The 16,700-nt window shown below is 43.6% G+C and overlaps 3 protein-coding genes across 7 annotated transcripts in view; 2 read left to right on the plus strand and 1 right to left on the minus strand.

Moving 5' to 3' along the window:
* cacnb2b (calcium channel, voltage-dependent, beta 2b) lies at nt 1–4,671 on the plus strand. Its single transcript, XM_085929394.1, has 13 exons — nt 1–337; nt 1,368–1,433; nt 1,552–1,674; nt 1,759–1,898; nt 1,971–2,032; nt 2,100–2,125; nt 2,224–2,304; nt 2,375–2,433; nt 2,591–2,700; nt 2,908–3,059; nt 3,179–3,274; nt 3,465–3,638; nt 3,938–4,671. Exons 1-13 carry the CDS (start codon nt 320–322, stop codon nt 4,406–4,408), a joined length of 1,578 nt encoding a protein of 525 aa, XP_085785520.1. The 5' UTR covers nt 1–319; the 3' UTR covers nt 4,409–4,671.
* Nucleotides 4,644–14,219, minus strand: mrc1b (mannose receptor, C type 1b). Of its 2 annotated transcripts, none has more exons than XM_085929374.1 (31): nt 13,906–14,219; nt 13,442–13,804; nt 12,632–12,802; nt 12,340–12,495; nt 12,054–12,164; nt 11,825–11,962; nt 11,574–11,750; nt 11,287–11,441; nt 11,112–11,225; nt 10,902–11,017; nt 10,470–10,618; nt 10,170–10,369; nt 9,970–10,085; nt 9,808–9,880; nt 9,336–9,489; nt 9,212–9,250; nt 8,973–9,136; nt 8,843–8,904; nt 8,665–8,765; nt 8,379–8,521; nt 8,094–8,199; nt 7,886–8,010; nt 7,755–7,799; nt 7,556–7,658; nt 7,119–7,351; nt 6,879–7,044; nt 6,342–6,506; nt 5,652–5,768; nt 5,418–5,573; nt 5,315–5,344; nt 4,644–5,195 (listed from the first exon to the last, which is right to left on the minus strand). In XM_085929374.1, the coding sequence occupies exons 1-31, from the start codon at nt 14,036–14,038 to the stop codon at nt 4,948–4,950; spliced, it is 4,329 nt and encodes a 1,442-aa protein (XP_085785500.1). In that variant the 5' UTR covers nt 14,039–14,219; the 3' UTR covers nt 4,644–4,947. The 2 variants fall into 2 exon arrangements, with proteins under 2 accessions (XP_085785500.1, XP_085785499.1); XM_085929373.1 differs by having other exon boundaries at nt 8,973–9,139.
* Nucleotides 12,202–16,700, plus strand: part of LOC147046270 (MAM and LDL-receptor class A domain-containing protein 2) — a 17,165-nt gene continuing 12,666 nt past the window's right edge. For 3 of the 4 annotated variants that reach the window (XM_085929368.1, XM_085929370.1, XM_085929371.1), the window contains exons 1-5: nt 12,202–12,943; nt 15,931–16,059; nt 16,138–16,260; nt 16,330–16,429; nt 16,503–16,665. In XM_085929368.1, coding sequence (XP_085785494.1) covers nt 12,832–12,943; nt 15,931–16,059; nt 16,138–16,260; nt 16,330–16,429; nt 16,503–16,665 — 627 coding nt within the window. In that variant the 5' untranslated portion in view covers nt 12,202–12,831. Of the gene's footprint in view, nt 12,944–15,663; nt 15,722–15,930; nt 16,060–16,137; nt 16,261–16,329; nt 16,430–16,502; nt 16,666–16,700 lie in introns of those variants that run through there. The other variant, XM_085929372.1, reaches the window with a different exon arrangement.

Consider the following 16,700-nt stretch of genomic DNA (forward strand, 5'->3'; position numbering starts at 1 on the left):
CGCGTCCAATTGCTCCTCCGAGCTGCAGGACGTGCGCAACAGATGCGCACAGGGGAATAAGCCGTTAATACCCTAAGGACTCTCAGGAGAAACCCACCCATCTTCACGCCACTCCTCAAATCCACGCGTGCTGTTGTCACCTTGGTGGTAACAGAAGAATCGTGCCTTTTTTTTTTAATGTTTTGGGAACGTTTTTACGCGTGTCGTTGGAGAGCGTGTACCACTTGCGCTCCGGTCTATGTTTCAACCAAAAGGCTTCGCAGGTGAGCCCCAAACTCGGACACGCGTGGAATGACGGCGGTGCTCGTTGTTAGAGAAGATGCCGCCCAAGAAAAAGGTAAAAATACAACATTTGTCTTGTGTTTACGCGCGTGCGCGTGGAACAGGAAGTGTCACAGAACGCGCCATCTGTTTCACCGGCCGCTAATCCCTGTGTGAAGCCTTTCCACTCCACTAAACCAGCCGGAATGCGTGCGTGTGCGTGTGCTGTTGGCCTATCACTGCGGTGTGGATGTAGAAGGAATTATATAATCTCTTGGTCTGGAACCACTAGTTGATGGAGCCCATGTTGATTTGACTCTAGACTGAATTGTTTGACTATTTCACTCACTTAAATGCAGGTTGACAGTTGTTTTTCTGGGAAGTTGAAATTGAAACTCATACTTGGTTCGCATTATGGTGTATGGACATGTGGTTTCTCGGGTTGATACGAAGAAGTTTGCAAAACAAACAAATCAATCAATCAATCAATCAATCAATCAATCAATCAATCAATCAATCAATCAATCAATCAATCAGAACCTAGTGGTACAATAGAGATTTCATTATGTGCATGCTTCATCTACATAGCCTCGATAAACTCAATTTATTCTACTTGGTTGGAAAATCCATGTTTATTTATTTATTTTTCCTGATGCAGGCTGGTTTGCTCAACATTTTTTCAGCGTACATCTGTCCGTCTCATCTGGATGCGTTTGCCTTCGCATGTCCATGTCTGTGCTAGTATCACAAAAAACGTCAAGGAAAAATAATACAATATGTACACATACTAGCAAATGAATCATCTCTATAAAAAGTGAAGAGCTGGCCAGGGTTCAGGTTAAAGATGAAAATAATAACACTTGTATACTTCTTATTTAACAGCTGACATGGAGTCGTTCCTATCTTTCCCCCGGCCCTCTTTTTTTAAATCCCGGATTGGCGCGCGCTGTCTTAATCTCCTTACTGTGACACAATCATGACCCAGAGATCAAGTGAGGTTCTTGATTTGTGGAGCATGCAGATTTTTTTTTAACCTATCAAATACAGAATGAGTTATAAAAAGTCTCAGAGACAACAATTGATAATACACTCGTGACTTCTTTCAGGGAGAACGCCACGACTCGGACGCCGCTGAGGAAAGAAACGCCCAGGTTCAGTTGGAGAAAGCAAAGGTATTTCAAACTTTACTCTCCAAATTGTCTTGCTGAGATGAAAAATAACTATTCATTGCAAAAATCAGTTTGATTAAGTCATCGATTTGGGTGTTTGTGTGTCCGTGCCCGCCCTCAGTACCGGCCTGTGGCTTTTGCTGTACGCTGCAACTTCTCCTACACGCCAGCGGATGACGACAACGTGCCGGTGCCGGGTCAGGCCATCACTTTTGAGGCTCGAGATTTTCTCCACGTCAAAGAGGTCGTAACCCCAAAAATCATCCGATGCGCTGAATTTATCTCTGAATAACTTGCTTCGTATCTCAAGACATCATTGTAATAACAGAAATTTAGCAACGAATGGTGGCTCGGCCGGCCTGTGAAGGAGGACGGCGTGGTGGGTTTTATCCCCAGTCCGGTCAACCTGGAAACCATCCTAATCAGGAGAGAAGTCCAGGCCAGAAAGGCGGCCAAGGCCTTAGCCAGGTAAGTCGTCATTACCCAAAGGTGACTTTCCAAGTGCTCCTAAATCAACTCAAACCAAATCTATTGTTTCAGCAAAGCAGCGTCGCAAATGGCTCAAGATATGAACTCAAAGAAATACACGCCTCCTTCGCAAGGTGAGAATGTTCAGTATGTTGCCAGTGTGACTGTATGTGATTGTACATTTACTGTCTCCTTCAACAGCCAATCAGCAGGTGAAAAAAAAGCCGGTAAGTCCGTATTTTTTTTAAACTACAGCTACAAAATCGACAGCATACAATTGAGTTGGACTCGACATGGGAATGAATTGTTTTGTGGTTGGGTGCAGGGCGAACAGGTGTCCATGTACGACGTGGTGCCGACCATGCGTCCCGTGGTTCTCATGGGACCTTCGCTGAAAGGCTTAGAGGTGAGCTCTCACCTCTTCAATTCCCCCCTTTTATTGGATATTTTCATGATGACCTTTCCTGTTTTTCCAGGTGACAGACATGATGCAAAAAGCCCTTTTTGACTTTTTGAAACATCGATTCGAAGGCAGGTCAGTTAAATGCTCAATCCAAATTTGTATGTAAATTGGAATGCGCAGCGTGTACAACATTAAACGACAGAAATGTGTAGCTAAAGTCCTAATGACGGCAAACGGCATGCCGAAGACCCCCGTATATAAATAATGAAATATGATTTCTTTCTTGTAGAATCACAATCACACGGGTGACAGCGGACATCTCGCTGGCTAAGCGCTCCATACTGAACAACCCGGGGAAAAAAGCCTTAATTGACCGCACCAACACCCGTTCTAATTTAGGTACGTTGTTAGCTTTATGTTAGTATGCATATGTACTCGATTCCGTTTGTTTACATTTTGTCGTTTTTTGTTTGTTTTTTTTGCTCTTTTGACACAGATGCTGCCGGTATGTAAACGAACACATTTGAATGCTCCTCGCTGCTCTTCCCCGTCGTCAATATCTATAAAATGGTGATTTACGTCTAAAATTTGCTTCTGCCATTGCAGCCCAGATCCAGGGAGAGGTGGAACGCATATTTGAACTGGCCCGCAGCTTACAGCTGGTGGTCCTGGACGCGGACACCGTCAACCATCCTTTACAGGTGTCCAAGACCTCCCTGGCGCCCATCCTAGTCTACGTCAAGATTTCCTCTCCAAAGGTAAACAGTGAGAAGATAGTGGGAAAAATTGGGACCTATTTTGGACACGAGTGGAGTTATTATTATATTTTTGGTAAGCTAATTATTGACCACACAGAATTGCACTTACCTTTCTCCAGGTGTTGACCAGGCTGATCAAGACCAGGGGAAAGTCTCAGACCAAACACCTCAACGTTCAGATGGTGGCTGCAGACAAGCTCGCCCAGTGTCCGCCGGTAAACGCCATATTGTGGCTATTTGACATGTGCTGTTGAATCCAGAAGAAAAAAAGTGGAATGTAAAACTGATGTTCTAATCTTCCATTGAATCTCATGGTGTCTCGGATGAAGTGTCATTTGCTGGTTATTCTGCCGCAATGACTTCATGTTGTGTAATTATTCTTTTTTTTTTTTTTTTTTTTCACAGGAAATGTTTGACATCATTTTGGACGAGAACCAGTTGACGGACGCCTGCGAGCACATTGCCGACTATCTGGAGTCGTACTGGAGGGCCACGCATCCGCCTGAAATGGAACCCACCAACGATCTGGTTGCCCGACTGGCCGAGAACACGCTGCCAACCAGTCCCACCGTCATGCCGGTCTGTAACACCGAGAACACGTGACGCCTCATAACTGTAATGTCATGTCGTTTGAAAACATAACCCACTCATATAGTTATTGAATTTTGCATTCATTCATTCATCTGACATCTCATTTCTCCCTATCATCCTCCACTGGAAAGATTCATAAGTGACATTTTCCGGTGAGTGACGAATCATCCGAGTCTACTGCATTGTCCATTCATAACTTTGTAAAATGTTCTTTTATCTCAAATGAAATGAATGACAAAATCAAAATGTTATATAAAGCGTCTGCGTGTTGCCGTTCACTTTGGCAGGACGAACAAAAGAGCAAGAAGTCGGCCGCGTCCAAGAGGAAAGGTCCCCATGACAACCCCTCCGGCCAGGAGCCCCCTTCCTCGGCCCAGCAGAAACCCGACGAGGGTAGGCGCGAGGACGAGGAGGAAGAGCCTCTCCTGTGTAGTGAAACTAAGCGGGCCCAGCACTCTCGTCGCCACCATCACCACCACCACCACCACCGCAAACCTGAAGCCAGTCACACCCACAGACCCGAAGACGAAGAAGACGAGGAGGAGGACAACGGCGGATACTATACCAACCGTGACCATCGCCATCATCACCATCATCGTCGCGACGACGTCTACGACCACCGCAGGCCGCACCATTTCATGGCGGACCCCGACGACCACCATGACAGAGAGCGAGAGAGGCTTCGGACCAGGGAGAGGGACAAGGACCACCGAGGTAGAGATGCTAGATTGAGCCACAGAGACTCTCATTTGCACTAGTTTCTTCTGCTTTGACGTCACAACGTGTGAAAAAAAAAAAAAAAAGATCGACAAACGTGTATTATTAGTATTGTATATTTGGAGCATTTTTTTAAATACAGCGACCCCCACATATGGATGTGCTCAGGCCAAAGCAATAAAAGTGCTGCTCGGCACCATTTCGGAGCGTCTTGGTGCAAAAATTGCAAACAGCCATCATTTGTTTCAGGAACGCAGAGAGGGTATAGTGACAAGAGACATTGAAAGCCACCTTTAATTGTCATTTAAAGCTGTGCTATTTATACACAATTCACGAGCTCAAGCAATGAACAGCATGTACATTCATTTGCAGAATAACAAAAAAATAACAATCAGATACCAATCAATTCCAGCGAGATGTCCCAGAGCCTATAAAGTTTAGTTCTGTGGGGTCAGACATGGCCGCCATCACTGAAATTCACACTTATTATTAAATAACTGAATACATACCATATACAGTAGAACAACAAATACTGAATAGATTTGCCCGAGACGAGCACATTCCCACTCGCCGGCCCGGATCACAGGGCGATAATCGGCTCGGGGATCTCCTCCTCCGCCTTCTCCATCAGTTTGTTGGTGTCCACCACGTCGGGCTGCGTCCGCTCGCGACCAAAGTAAAGCGGGTTGTCGAAGGTGGGCAGCGAGCGCGGCGACTTCTTGTACAGGAAAAAGCCGAGGACGGCCAGTGCGGACGTGATGGTGATGATCAGCACCACAATCAGGCTGGTGTGCCCACGTGAGTTGCCATCTGAACCTTGGCGTTTCTCTGCGTACAATTAGTCAAATCGTGGGGTTATTATTTTGTTTGTAATTTTTTTTTTTTCCATCTATTGCATCGGGTTGATCCAAAAATGCCAATGATAATCATGACGAGGAGGTACTTACGATATTCGGGGTCTGTGTCTCTGGGGATCACTGTAGGGCAATAAGAAAACAGAAGTCATTTACAGTAGTGCTTACCAAGACTTTTGAGATGAGCAGTTGCTACCTTTGGCCGTTTCGCAGATGTACGCTCGGTCATTCCACTTCATGCCGGACGACCATTGCCCATCTGAGGTTTGTATCTCGCCGTACTCCCTCTCTGCAGCCTCTGCACCCCAGTTAGTGTAGTCCAATACGGTTTTATCCAACCACAGCCACGTACCTGACAGCAACAAAGGATTTAGATGATATGTTTCAATGTTACTTTATGAAGTGAGCCACAAATGCATGCAAAATGTACCTTTGTGTGTTTTGTACAGTCCTATCCAAAAGGAGCTGTGGCTGTCCTGAAACACCTCCACATTGCTTTTAATAAACGCTTGTTCCTCGGGATCTTCAATGCTGGCCAAATATCCACCTTAAGAACAAGAACCGATCACATTTTAATCTGTCGATCAAATGAGTTTCCAATTTGATAACAAGGTTGAGCAAACCTATGTACTCAAGGGCCACTAGGAGGGGATGGAGATGAAGTTGAAAGTAAATGCCATTAAAGTTCACTCTATAACATCATTATACATTGATTAGAAACTTGATTGAATGAGACGTGAAGACTAATAACGTAATTAAATAAGATGTAAAGAATTTATTTGTTTGTGTATTTGGTATTTACTTGCAATTGAATTAACAGTACTGCGCCTTGCCGTGTGCCCGCCACCAGGGGGCAGTATAATGCAGTGATGCAGACACAAACGAAGAAAGGTTGTCTTTAATTACTGCTGTGACTCGGTAAGACGCTGTAACAATATTACAAAATTCTCTCATTTTTTTAAAATAACAATGCCATCTTCATTGTCTGTGGAAACTGTTATCTTTACACACAACTTTAAGGCCCTTTTAAGGAAGGCGGTCTTTTGTAAGTTTAGGGTTATCTACTAATTGGGCTGTTGGCGGTGTTTTACGCACACGCCCAAAACAAATTATATCTTACCGTGTCTCGCGCAGCTCGTGGCTGCATCCGGCCACTCCATTTCGTCAGTAATAAACATGTAACAGTGACTCTTAAATGGCAGCCAAGTGTAACCCTGGCTGTAGTCAGCCATGACTTCTTCGGGGCAAACTCCGGGGTAGTTGGCGGACTGTGTTGGCGGCACATCTGCGAGAGACAATCGTCATTGGCGATCAGCAAGTGACATTCCAAAATGTAACCTATGGTACATTCTTCTTCTTTTTAACGTAATTGGTTGGGTTATCACATTACTGTTTCGAAATTTTTATTTTTCTCAAATTATATCGCCTGCCCACCGCCTAGCCCAACATTAAAATACAGTAGTGCAGTCGTCCAAAGTGTTCATAAAAAACGGATGAAGGCGGAAGTACAAGCCGAAACATGTCAGGTAATGCAACCTAAAATATCCTGTTTGTGATAAAATAACCAGTGAAGTGTTCATAAAAAAAATTAGGCCGAGGCCTGAGATAAATCTTAGTGTATAGATAGTGTGCTCACATGCATGTAATTGGCTCTTACCTGTCGACTGCATGCAAACTCCGTACATGGTGCGATTGCAGGGGGCCGTTTTGAATTTTCCATCTATGTCCAAGTATGCACAAGGCCGGATTTGGCTGGGCTCACCTTCACCCCAGCTGGCGAAATTCATGTGCCAGCCATCAATGTAGCGAAAATAACCCCCGGTCTGAAAGCCAGATGTTCATTGTTTACCAATGTGAAATGTGTTTTGACCACTGTGACATTTTCCGCCTGGCGCACCTGCTCTTTGTTCAGTCCGATCCACAAAGGAGAGTTGAGATTTAAAGCCAACAGCTCCATGTAGGCCAGCGTCCACTCGTTCCTCAAACTGGCCAGGTTGGCTTTGTTTCCCTCGCAGTGGCTCTTGGCACCATACCACGTCATATTGAAAGGCACGGCCAAGACGCTGTCGTTTCCCAGGGATACAAAGATGTTGGAAACGGCCGGTTCGGCTTGGGATGGGAGACCCGGGTCTGTTGAGTGCAAGGAAAACTGAAGCCAGGGATACTTCAAATACATATGATAACAATATAATACTGGCATTCTCAACCCCTTGACAGGGGGATATGTATTTCAAGGACAATTTTGTAATCCTAATAAAGCAAATACTTGTTGTCAACTTTAAAAAATTATGTAAAATAACATCCCGTTTTGTAGAGAAAAATAAGTGAACTAACCAAGACTTCTGGTACAAATGAATCCATTGGTGTCATTGCAGGACTTGATCAACCATTTGCCAATTCCGTTAGTAGGGTTGTTAGTCATGATGACGCAACTTTCCTAGTAGAGAGAGAAATTTAAATCTATACAGTATGTGTGAAACACTGCAGCTGCCTATATTGTATTTCACAGACAATCATTGTCTTGAAAATTTACCTCATTCCATCTTTGGTAAAAAGTTCCCGGGCGACGTCGATTTACCTGAATATTGTGTTGTAATTTTGAGATACAAATCAGCCAAATTCTATTCCATGGATGTACAGTGTAAATTGAGTATTTAAACTTACGGAGTAGCCCCAGTTGGTGTATCGCCTGGGTTTTCCATCACTCCAAAAAAATGCATCTTGTTTTAAACTGTTCAGACCGATCCACAGGTCTGCTGCCACTTCCGCCATTTTGGTGACTAAATAAGCTGCAGATTTTCAAAGAAAAGCATTTCTTGATCATTAATGAACTATGGCACTTGCTGCTATGTAATGTAAAACACCAGCGTACCTTGCTCCCGCCTCGTTGGTATGGAGACTAAATTGCCACCCATGGAGTAGCACTGTTTCCTCGCTTCTTCCCAGGTGGTCTTGCGATTACTGTTGATGCTGTAGCACTGGTAACGTAAAAGCGAGGACTACTTTTAGACAGACCTTTAGCGATGCAATCATTTTGGTCAAGATGTGCTTCATAAAAAAAATAAAATCCCATCAATTATTTCAGGTGGAAGTCCAAACGGTTCAACCCTCCAACTTTAAGAAGTTCCACCATATCGAAGGACAGTGATGTCCTTACCCTGGAGTCAAACTTGGTCCACTTAAGTGGACAGCCGCCTTTTGGTGCAACCGTTGGAGCTGCGGTGGTGTTGACAGGCACCGTCACCCCACGTTTGCAAATGAACTGATGCTCTTCACCGCAGTTGAAGCCGCGCCACAGGCCTGCAAACACGTATAGAAAAAAAATCTGATCAGGTTAGTTTTTGATGTTTTTATCTTCTCTTCTTTCTAGCAGGTGGTACTGTTCTTGTTGTACTGAATACTTTTGTCTCTATACACTATTCAACTTCCCATTAGTTACTCACCCATGAAGTAGGACATAGCGACACAGTTCTCATCGTAGGTATTCTGATTCGGTTGGTTCTCGTCCCATCTTTGGTAGCCCACTGAAGTCCCATCCATCCACCTTGAGTGAGACCCAAAAAAAGGAGCATTACGCTTCACTACTTTTTATTTTCTTGCTTTTGTACTTTTCTCACTTACCAAAATGAGCCATCTAAATCCACCGATAAACCAATGTAGTAGGTTCCATAGCTTCTGGAAACCTGCCCAAAAAATAAAGAAGTCAGCTTTTCTAGTTTAGCATTCACCCGGCCACTGTAAGCATCCACACCTGTTTCCATATGAAAATGTTTTCCGCTTCGCTGTTGATTGTCACCAAGTCGCCGTGGTGCTGCTTGCAGTAATGGCGAGCGTCTTCCATTGCCATTGAGACTCGGTTGATGTAGTACTGACTCCCTCGCCACTCGAGCCAACCGTCTGAGGTTGTGTTAAATTCTGCTTCGAGGAGGATAGACAAATTGAGTACACGACCGGACCACGACGTGTGTATTCTGCTGAGTGTCTAGTTACCGACGGCAGTGTCATTCGGAGGTGCCTTGGGAGTCACTCCTGTGATTCAAAGACAAATGACCCGTTTGTAGCTGAACAAGTAGCTTGGTGTCGGGTAAAACAAACATTCTGCCGCGTTCGTTACCCGCGCGGATCTGGCAAAGCCAGTCGTTGTAGCTCTCACAGTGCACGTCGTTCCACGAGCCCATGTCATCAGCTCGATAGATGCGAAATTCGGCACAAGATTCAGAATTCTGAAAATTATTTGGCTCGCCTTCCTGCCAATGTAGGAAGTTTACCTGTACAAAAAAATTAATGCGATAGATTACAATATATCTATTAGGAGTGTAACGAAATTGGAAAATTGTATTATTCACAATTATATACATTTTATAATTTTGTATATATATGTATATGTTCTTCTAATATATTTCTTCAAATATTAAATACAGGTGTCAAAAGTAATAGATTAATTGACAAGTTATAATTTATCAAAGTAATTAGCAAACTGTTTTAATGACCAAGTAATCTTTTTGAACCATTGTAACATAAATGGTGAAAATCCTCTGATTTGAGCCTCTCAACAGTAATTATTCTCCAATTTTTGTAGTCCTTACCGGGGATCCATCACTCCAGACATAACCTGCAGTCGGGTCAGCAATGTGAAGTCCAATCCAGGCCTTTCCGTGGCTACGTCAAATAAAAATCATAAAATGTAACCCAAATACGTTTGATTACAAACGAATTTGTCACGTGAGTCCTGCTGTAGTATGCCGTACCGTCCCACAAACAGCTCAGAGGCACTGTGGATGCTGAGGAGATCTCCTCCGATGGCCCGACAGAAATCTCTGGCCTCATACCAGGTCTTCTCAAATGAACGAGGACCTGTGAAGAACTGGAGGGCGAGCCATTTTTGATGAATAGCTTGAACAACTTGGAAGTCAACCAGTGTTACAAATTCTCCACTTTGGAGACAAACCTTTGAGCAGATGTTGCTCGTTCCTGCTCGTATCCAGCCCTCTGCGCACTGAGGGGGGCTGAGGGTAGGTGGGGGCGGCGTCAAGATGGCCCCATCGGCCAGATGCTTGCAAATGTACTTCTCCTTGTTGTCGCAGGGCAGCAGATCCCACAGGCCAGCAAGAATACCAGTTGTGATGGCCACACAGCCTTGTCCACCACCTTTAGTGACAGCATAGAAAGTAATGGAACCGAAACAAACGCTCCATGACATGTAGGTTCCACTCTAAACAAAAATCTCCATTTGTAATCAAAGACCTACCTGGCATCTCATTATTCCAGTGAGTAAACCTGACGGCATTGTCATTGGTCCAAACAAATTCATCGATGTTCTTCTGGTTTGAGAGGCCCATCCAAAAGTACTTCTCAGGCCTTGCCCCCACCAAGCTGATCAAGAAGGCATTGTCCACCCTGGAGACATATACAGTATATTCATACAGACTTTGACTTTGTATTGCACATTGTACTGCACATTGCTTGTTCAAGGATGAACTCAAAACACTCATCCTCATTATCAAATCATTTTTCCCCTTTGAAATGAATTGAAAGGCCATTAATCCGTTCCAGCCTTTTCACCCCCCAAACTTTTTTTTTAATGAGAAAAATCACACTACTTAGTGTAACCATATGGTAAACAGCACAATAAATTTATTTTATAGAAAAAAATAAAAATCATAATGTAAATTATTTTCACCCGTTGGACACATCCGCCAAGTAGGAGTTTGTTGCTTTGCAGTCATTCTTGGCTTCGTCAAATGTTTTGGTCTCCGTTCCCACAAAGTAGCAATAGGAGCCATGTCGTTTCCAACCCTGAAGAACATTGACGCCAGTCAAAATGTTTTCGTGAAAGACACTTTTACCCTAGCTGGATTAAAACTCCAAAGATCACAGAAACGTAACTCACAGATTTGCAGCCGATATCCATATGGACTTCATCTGGCTGGTGGTTTGTGCTGCTCTGCTTCATACAGATGAAGCCGTGTTTCTCCTCACAGGAGCGGTCGGCCCAATTGCCATTCTGTGGGATGCAAATAAGATTAAAAAAAAATATTTAAAAAAAACACAATTTTGCTCCTCACCTCTCCCCGAATAAGAACGCAGTCCTCGCTGTCCGTCAAGAGTGTCGGTTCTCCGTACTCCCAGGTGGTGAAGAAGACAGAGGTCAGGTCACTCCACTCAAACAGGCCCTCGGTCCTCCTGTCGTTCAGGCCGATCCAAAGCTCGTCGGTGGAGGCTGCATACAATGAGTGCAAATCCCCCTTTTATTCCCAACACATTTTTCTAAAATTTGGAACACAACAATTATGCTCAATTAAGAAAGGTCATTTGTATATAACTGCTGCTAACAAGTTTAGCGTTCACCCACCGTATCCCAGTTGAGAGACAACGAAGCTGTGGTCTTCTATGTTGCGCATGCTCACCAGCTCCCCCTCCTCCTTGCGACACTCCTTCTGCGCGTCGGACCACGTTTTGGGGGTCCGAAGGAGGTGGAAGCAGTGGCCATTGTACGGAATCCAGGGACTTGAACAGAATCCTTCCTCAACTGAAAACAGGAAAGGAAAATATGTTGATATGAAATCAGTCACACTTCACACGTAAAGGCAATTGATGGTGTACCCTGTGGCGGAAGAGGGGGAGCTCCAGGTTTGTAGCAGATATAGCCGATCTTCTTTGAGCAGGGGAAAGTTTCCCACCTATGCTGCCCAGCTGAGTCCAGAAGTGCGCAGTTGTGACCCGGATAAGAAAGCGGAAACCCTAAAACCAGAGCAACAGTCTTCTTGTTGTCTTTGTGTGGGAAGTTAACACAAAGTCCCAAAGCCTTGTTTTGCCCGAGCCGCATACTTACCACTCGCCCATCTTAGGAATCGCATGGGCTTGTTATCCGTCCACTGCCAACCATGGTCCGGGTTCAGGACCAGCCCGATCCAAAGCTTATTCTTCGTATTTCCTAATAGTGCTGTGAGAAAAGGACAGGGTGAAGAGGTTGTTCCTCTTTTTTTTTTTTTTTTTTTTTTTTTTTTTTTCCCCCCCCCCACTCGAGCTGTTCCTCATTTGTATTGCTTAATCGCAACAATCACAAGAACGTCTCAGGAAAAATGACATCCAACTAATGGAGAGCTGGTAGCGCTTACCTGAGATAAAAGCTTGCTCATTGGGATCAGTGACGCTGACCAGGGTGGCCCCCTGTTGCTTACAGCTTTCGTCAGCCTCTGCCCAAGTCAGGACCGCCTGAGCGTTGAGCTGGTAGTAAGCTCCTGTGATGTGATTCTTCTTCCAGTATTCTGTAGCTGGGCATTTGAAAGGAGACTTTTATTCAAATATTCAATTTCAAATCATCCTTTCCCATTGAAATGAATGAAAATACCATTAATCTGTTCCACTCTTATCACAAGACTCTGTTGAAAAACACTCAATTTGACTCACATGTGGACGGGCAGTATCCCCACTGCTCATGTTCATATTTGGTCCCGATAGCACACCAGGGGCGCTTAATGGAGGAGTCGTACGACGTACAGTCTCCAAACCAGCGGTCTTTATACAGGAAGGGGAACATGCACGGCTTTCCGTACGCGTTGCCGTCAATGGAGTACAATACTGCAAGGTGAAGAAGGGATTAGCACATCATGAACACTGTCTCACTTGTGCATATTTTGTTCATTTCTGCAGGAAATATTTGCAAAAACGTGCATGGTCAGCAAAAGAGACCGGACAGACATCCATCTAAAGCAGACGAAGGTAACCTAAAATTTGCACGAAGTAAGGTCATTCCGCTGTTTGAGAATTGTAGTTGACTTCATTGCACAATACTTAGTGAACTTTGACTTGTGAGTCTTGCTTTTGGCGAATAAGCAATATGTCTAAAATAAAAAAATAAGATGAAAACTCATGAAAACTAAACTAAAATGAAGGGGAAATAAACTAACACACCTGCTCTAAAAATTAAATTAACTCAACGAATTAAAAATAAATACACATTTTTAAACTTTGAAGGAAATAAAATAAAATAATGTAAATAAAAGCAAAAATTGTTTATTTATAAGGTAATATTTTTCTCAATTGCAAAATTTTAAAGGGGGTTAAATAGAATTTTTTTAACCAAAACAATGTAAGAAAAAAAAGCAGAAATAAGAAAGGAAAAAGTCTTATTTACTTTTTTTAGAATTCTAGTATTTTAAGCTTTGAAATACTATTAAAAAAAAAAAAAAATGAACCGCAAATGCAAGCTTGCCGTACCTCTGTGCGTTCTCGAGCAGGCGCCGTTTGCCGTCCCGGTGATGGTGAAGCTGTTGCTGGGTCCCGTAGTCCTGGAAAGCGCGAGGCCTCCATCCGACTTGAGCTCGATAAAGAGCTCCGGCTTTTGGCCTTTTAGCGCCAGCAGTGTCCCATTAAGGCACTCCCACTTCTGCAGGTCGCTCCTGCCGTCGCAGTCGTACGTGTTGACCTCGCTGCCCACAGTCTTGCCCTGCGACCCCAGGCACTTTTTGGTGGAGGTGACAAAAATGCGGTTGCCGCTCGTCCAGCGCATCTCCTGGCAGCGGGAGGACTTTTTGAGTAGGCATGAGCTTAAAGCTTTGTTATACAGCGTGAATGAAGAATCTGCATTGGGAAAGCCAAACAGTGCAACATCACATGCCTGTAAAATGTTCAACATTTGATTTTTAATGACACGATAGAAGAACAGCCTAGCAATACTTTACCATCCAATCTCAAGCAGAAAGACATCGGTACGAGAATCGCGACGGCAGCGAGCGCTATTCCACCCTTCGACATTCTTCCGATGAGCAGACGTGGCCCGTGCGTTGCAAGCAGCGGACTTCTGAGCGTGATCATGGAAAGGAAGAATTCTTAACAAGAACTGACCCCCCTTTTTTTTTCTTAGCCTGGTTTCATTGAGAAAGTTCACTTCCTGTCCAACAGCGAGGGGAAAAAAAATGATGTGTAAGACGTTTATGCTAAACGTGACGCATCATTCACAATCCAGTCGAACGCTGTGCTACCCGCCGTTCATCATTGACTCAAACAATTTGATTGTGTAATAACACATTTGAATTCAGTTATATATGTGGTGCAACTCCTTTTTTTTTTTTTTTTGCAGTTGTGCTTGTTTTGTTTGTTTATATGAAGTTCTTAGTCACTTTGCTTCACAAAAAGTCATGTGAAACATTTTCTTTGCAGTCAACCCTTTTTGAGGAAGAGTGCTTCGAAAGATGAATGAATGAATGAGTGAATATGTTCTAGGCGCCCTCATTCGTAGAAATACACTTTTCTGAATAATTATACGGATGAAGGTTTTCAATCTTTTCTAAGATTTCCAAGATGCATACTTTGAGTTTTGTTTTTTTATTGATAAATTCTTTCCAGGCAAGCTTTTGTGGACTTTTTTTTCTTAGAATTGAAACTTCCTCTGGACAGATTCAGCTGACTTCCTGCTGGATATCCCCTCCTTTTATTTACCAACGCAGCGCAGTTGAATGTCATTTTTAGGGTGCAAGAAAAACAGGAAAAATGAACTAAAAAAATGACAGAAATCTTTTTGGGGCATTTTTTTTTTCTAAATTGTTACATGAAATTGAAAATGTGTCTGCCGATGCATGCCTTTTATACAGAAATGAGCAAAGCAGGATACTGCTGCAGATCATCCCGCAATCAGATGACCAGATTAGTTAATAAAAAAGCGGGTGTGGTATTTCAATAATTGTTCAGTTTCTACAAAGTGGGAGAAGATTGTCAGGTTCTCCACTTCCCACCTTATTCTGAGAATTGCAGTATTCATTTTTATTGAAGCGGCCATCCCACCTCATCTCGTGTTGACTGTGTCAATTGTCGCTGATAAGGAGAACACGTTGTGTGAAGCAACATAAGATCCTGTTTTAGGTCATTCACAAGTTAACGCTCTCAAACATCTATCATAGCATTTTGCATTTTCACTTCCTCCCTGGTACTGAAATGTGATCGCTCGTGTGCTCACTCCACTTTTGTGTGTGTGGAAATTGTTTGCAATCAACACTTTTCCCTTTTAGGTCTTATCGCTGATCCCTTTTGCGATAGGTGACCTGAGAGAACACCTGCAAACCTTTGATCGGGATTGTCAACAGGAAAAGTTCAGATGTGGCTCCAATTGCTTTTTAATAGGAGCACGTTTTTTTCACGTTTGTGTTTTAATTGATTTTGCAACTTAAAAGTCATATATCATCTTTAAATCCCTTTCAATATTTATTTCCAGCGAGTACCACTTGTTATGATCTAAATCTCTTACTTGAGTGCCATAAAGTGAATGAGAGAAACGTAACGCCGCTCATTCAGTCATCGCGGTTCTGGACTTTACGCACCGGTCTCACATTATGGACTCATAGCTCGCTTGGCGTAATAAAAAGTTGCACTCGTGCAAACGCCAGCACAAACTGTTCTTCGCCGTGTTAGCTTTGGGCAACTTTGGGTACAATAAATGACTTTGGATGAAATCCCGTGTCGCCTTTCCTGACACAATGTGGAGATTGCTTGCTCTTCTTGCAGGTGAGGTGTCCTCGTCCGTGTTAATAGTTTTTAAGACCTCCAGGGGCAATTTGTGGGGCTTTTTATAACCATTTCTTTAAGTTTGCATTTTCTAAGTTTAAGACTGTTGTTGACTGTGTGAGCGCTTCAAACTAAATATCCCTCGGGTTAAATGATTCACTTGTTAGGTGGAAAAGTAACTTGTTAAAAAAAAAGACCACCCTATACAGTCTATTTTACAGCCGCATCATCGTGCTCTGATGGAATGTTCAAGTGTGACAACGAAGAATGCCTTCCCGCTGGACTTGTGTGCGACTTCAAGAAAGACTGCAAGGATGGCTCGGACGAGTCCTTTTGCGGTAAGCCTTGCACCCTCGTCTCATTTGAAATGGTCAACTAAAAAGGTAAATTCTTCACTTCAACTTCCCTCCTTCAAGGCTCATGTGATTTTGAGGCTCACTCGTGTGGTTGGAAAAGCTCCACCAAGTACGCTTGGACCAGGCAGTGGGCCAATGTCACCCTGGTACCAGGACAAGACCATACCTCAGGCAGCCCTTGGGGTAAAGTCTGTTTCCATCAGCCAGTCGTTTTACGTTTGTCTTTACGAGCTTGTCATTTGTTTTCAACAGGCCACGTCATGTATATTGATGGCGAGAAATGTGGTTTTACCTCCAAAGCAATTTTGGAATATTCCATTGATAAAAGGGCAGCTGTGGGCTGCCAACTCAGGTACTCCTGCAACTTGACAATGACAAACTTTAATCACTGATGATGCCAGGCAATTTGTCAAATTTGATTTCAGCTTTTGGTACCATATTCGTGATAAAACCTCCATCTCAATCTCATCCATCCATGTCGTCATGGTTCGAGGGACAGCTAAACAGGAACTGCTAAAGACTGCGAGTCCGACGGACGGCTGGCAGAATGCCCGGACTGTCATTGGCAATCGGCCCGGAGGGTACAAGGTATTGAGGGGCCTCATTAAATTGTTCCATTGTGT

Source organism: Syngnathus leptorhynchus, chromosome 14 (genome assembly GCF_054491065.1).
Source record: "Syngnathus leptorhynchus isolate UIUO chromosome 14, UIUO_Slep, whole genome shotgun sequence".
Taxonomy (NCBI): Eukaryota; Metazoa; Chordata; class Actinopteri; order Syngnathiformes; family Syngnathidae; genus Syngnathus; species Syngnathus leptorhynchus.

Bases quoted from the DNA above. Each gene is read 5' to 3' on its own strand.
- mrc1b (XM_085929373.1), bottom strand. From the start codon at position 14,038: ATGATCACGCTCAGAAGTCCGCTGCTTGCAACGCACGGGCCACGTCTG. The intron at 13,805-13,905 runs GTAAAGTATTGC...TTCCCAATGCAG, and splicing joins TTTCTGCTTGAGATTGGATG to ATTCTTCATTCACGCTGTAT. The intron at 5,345-5,417 runs GTAGCAACTGCT...ATTGCCCTACAG, and splicing joins CATCTGCGAAACGGCCAAAG to TGATCCCCAGAGACACAGAC.
- cacnb2b (XM_085929394.1), top strand. The intron at 1,899-1,970 runs GTAAGTCGTCAT...CTATTGTTTCAG, and splicing joins GCGGCCAAGGCCTTAGCCAG to CAAAGCAGCGTCGCAAATGG. The intron at 2,126-2,223 runs GTAAGTCCGTAT...GGTTGGGTGCAG, and splicing joins AGCAGGTGAAAAAAAAGCCG to GGCGAACAGGTGTCCATGTA.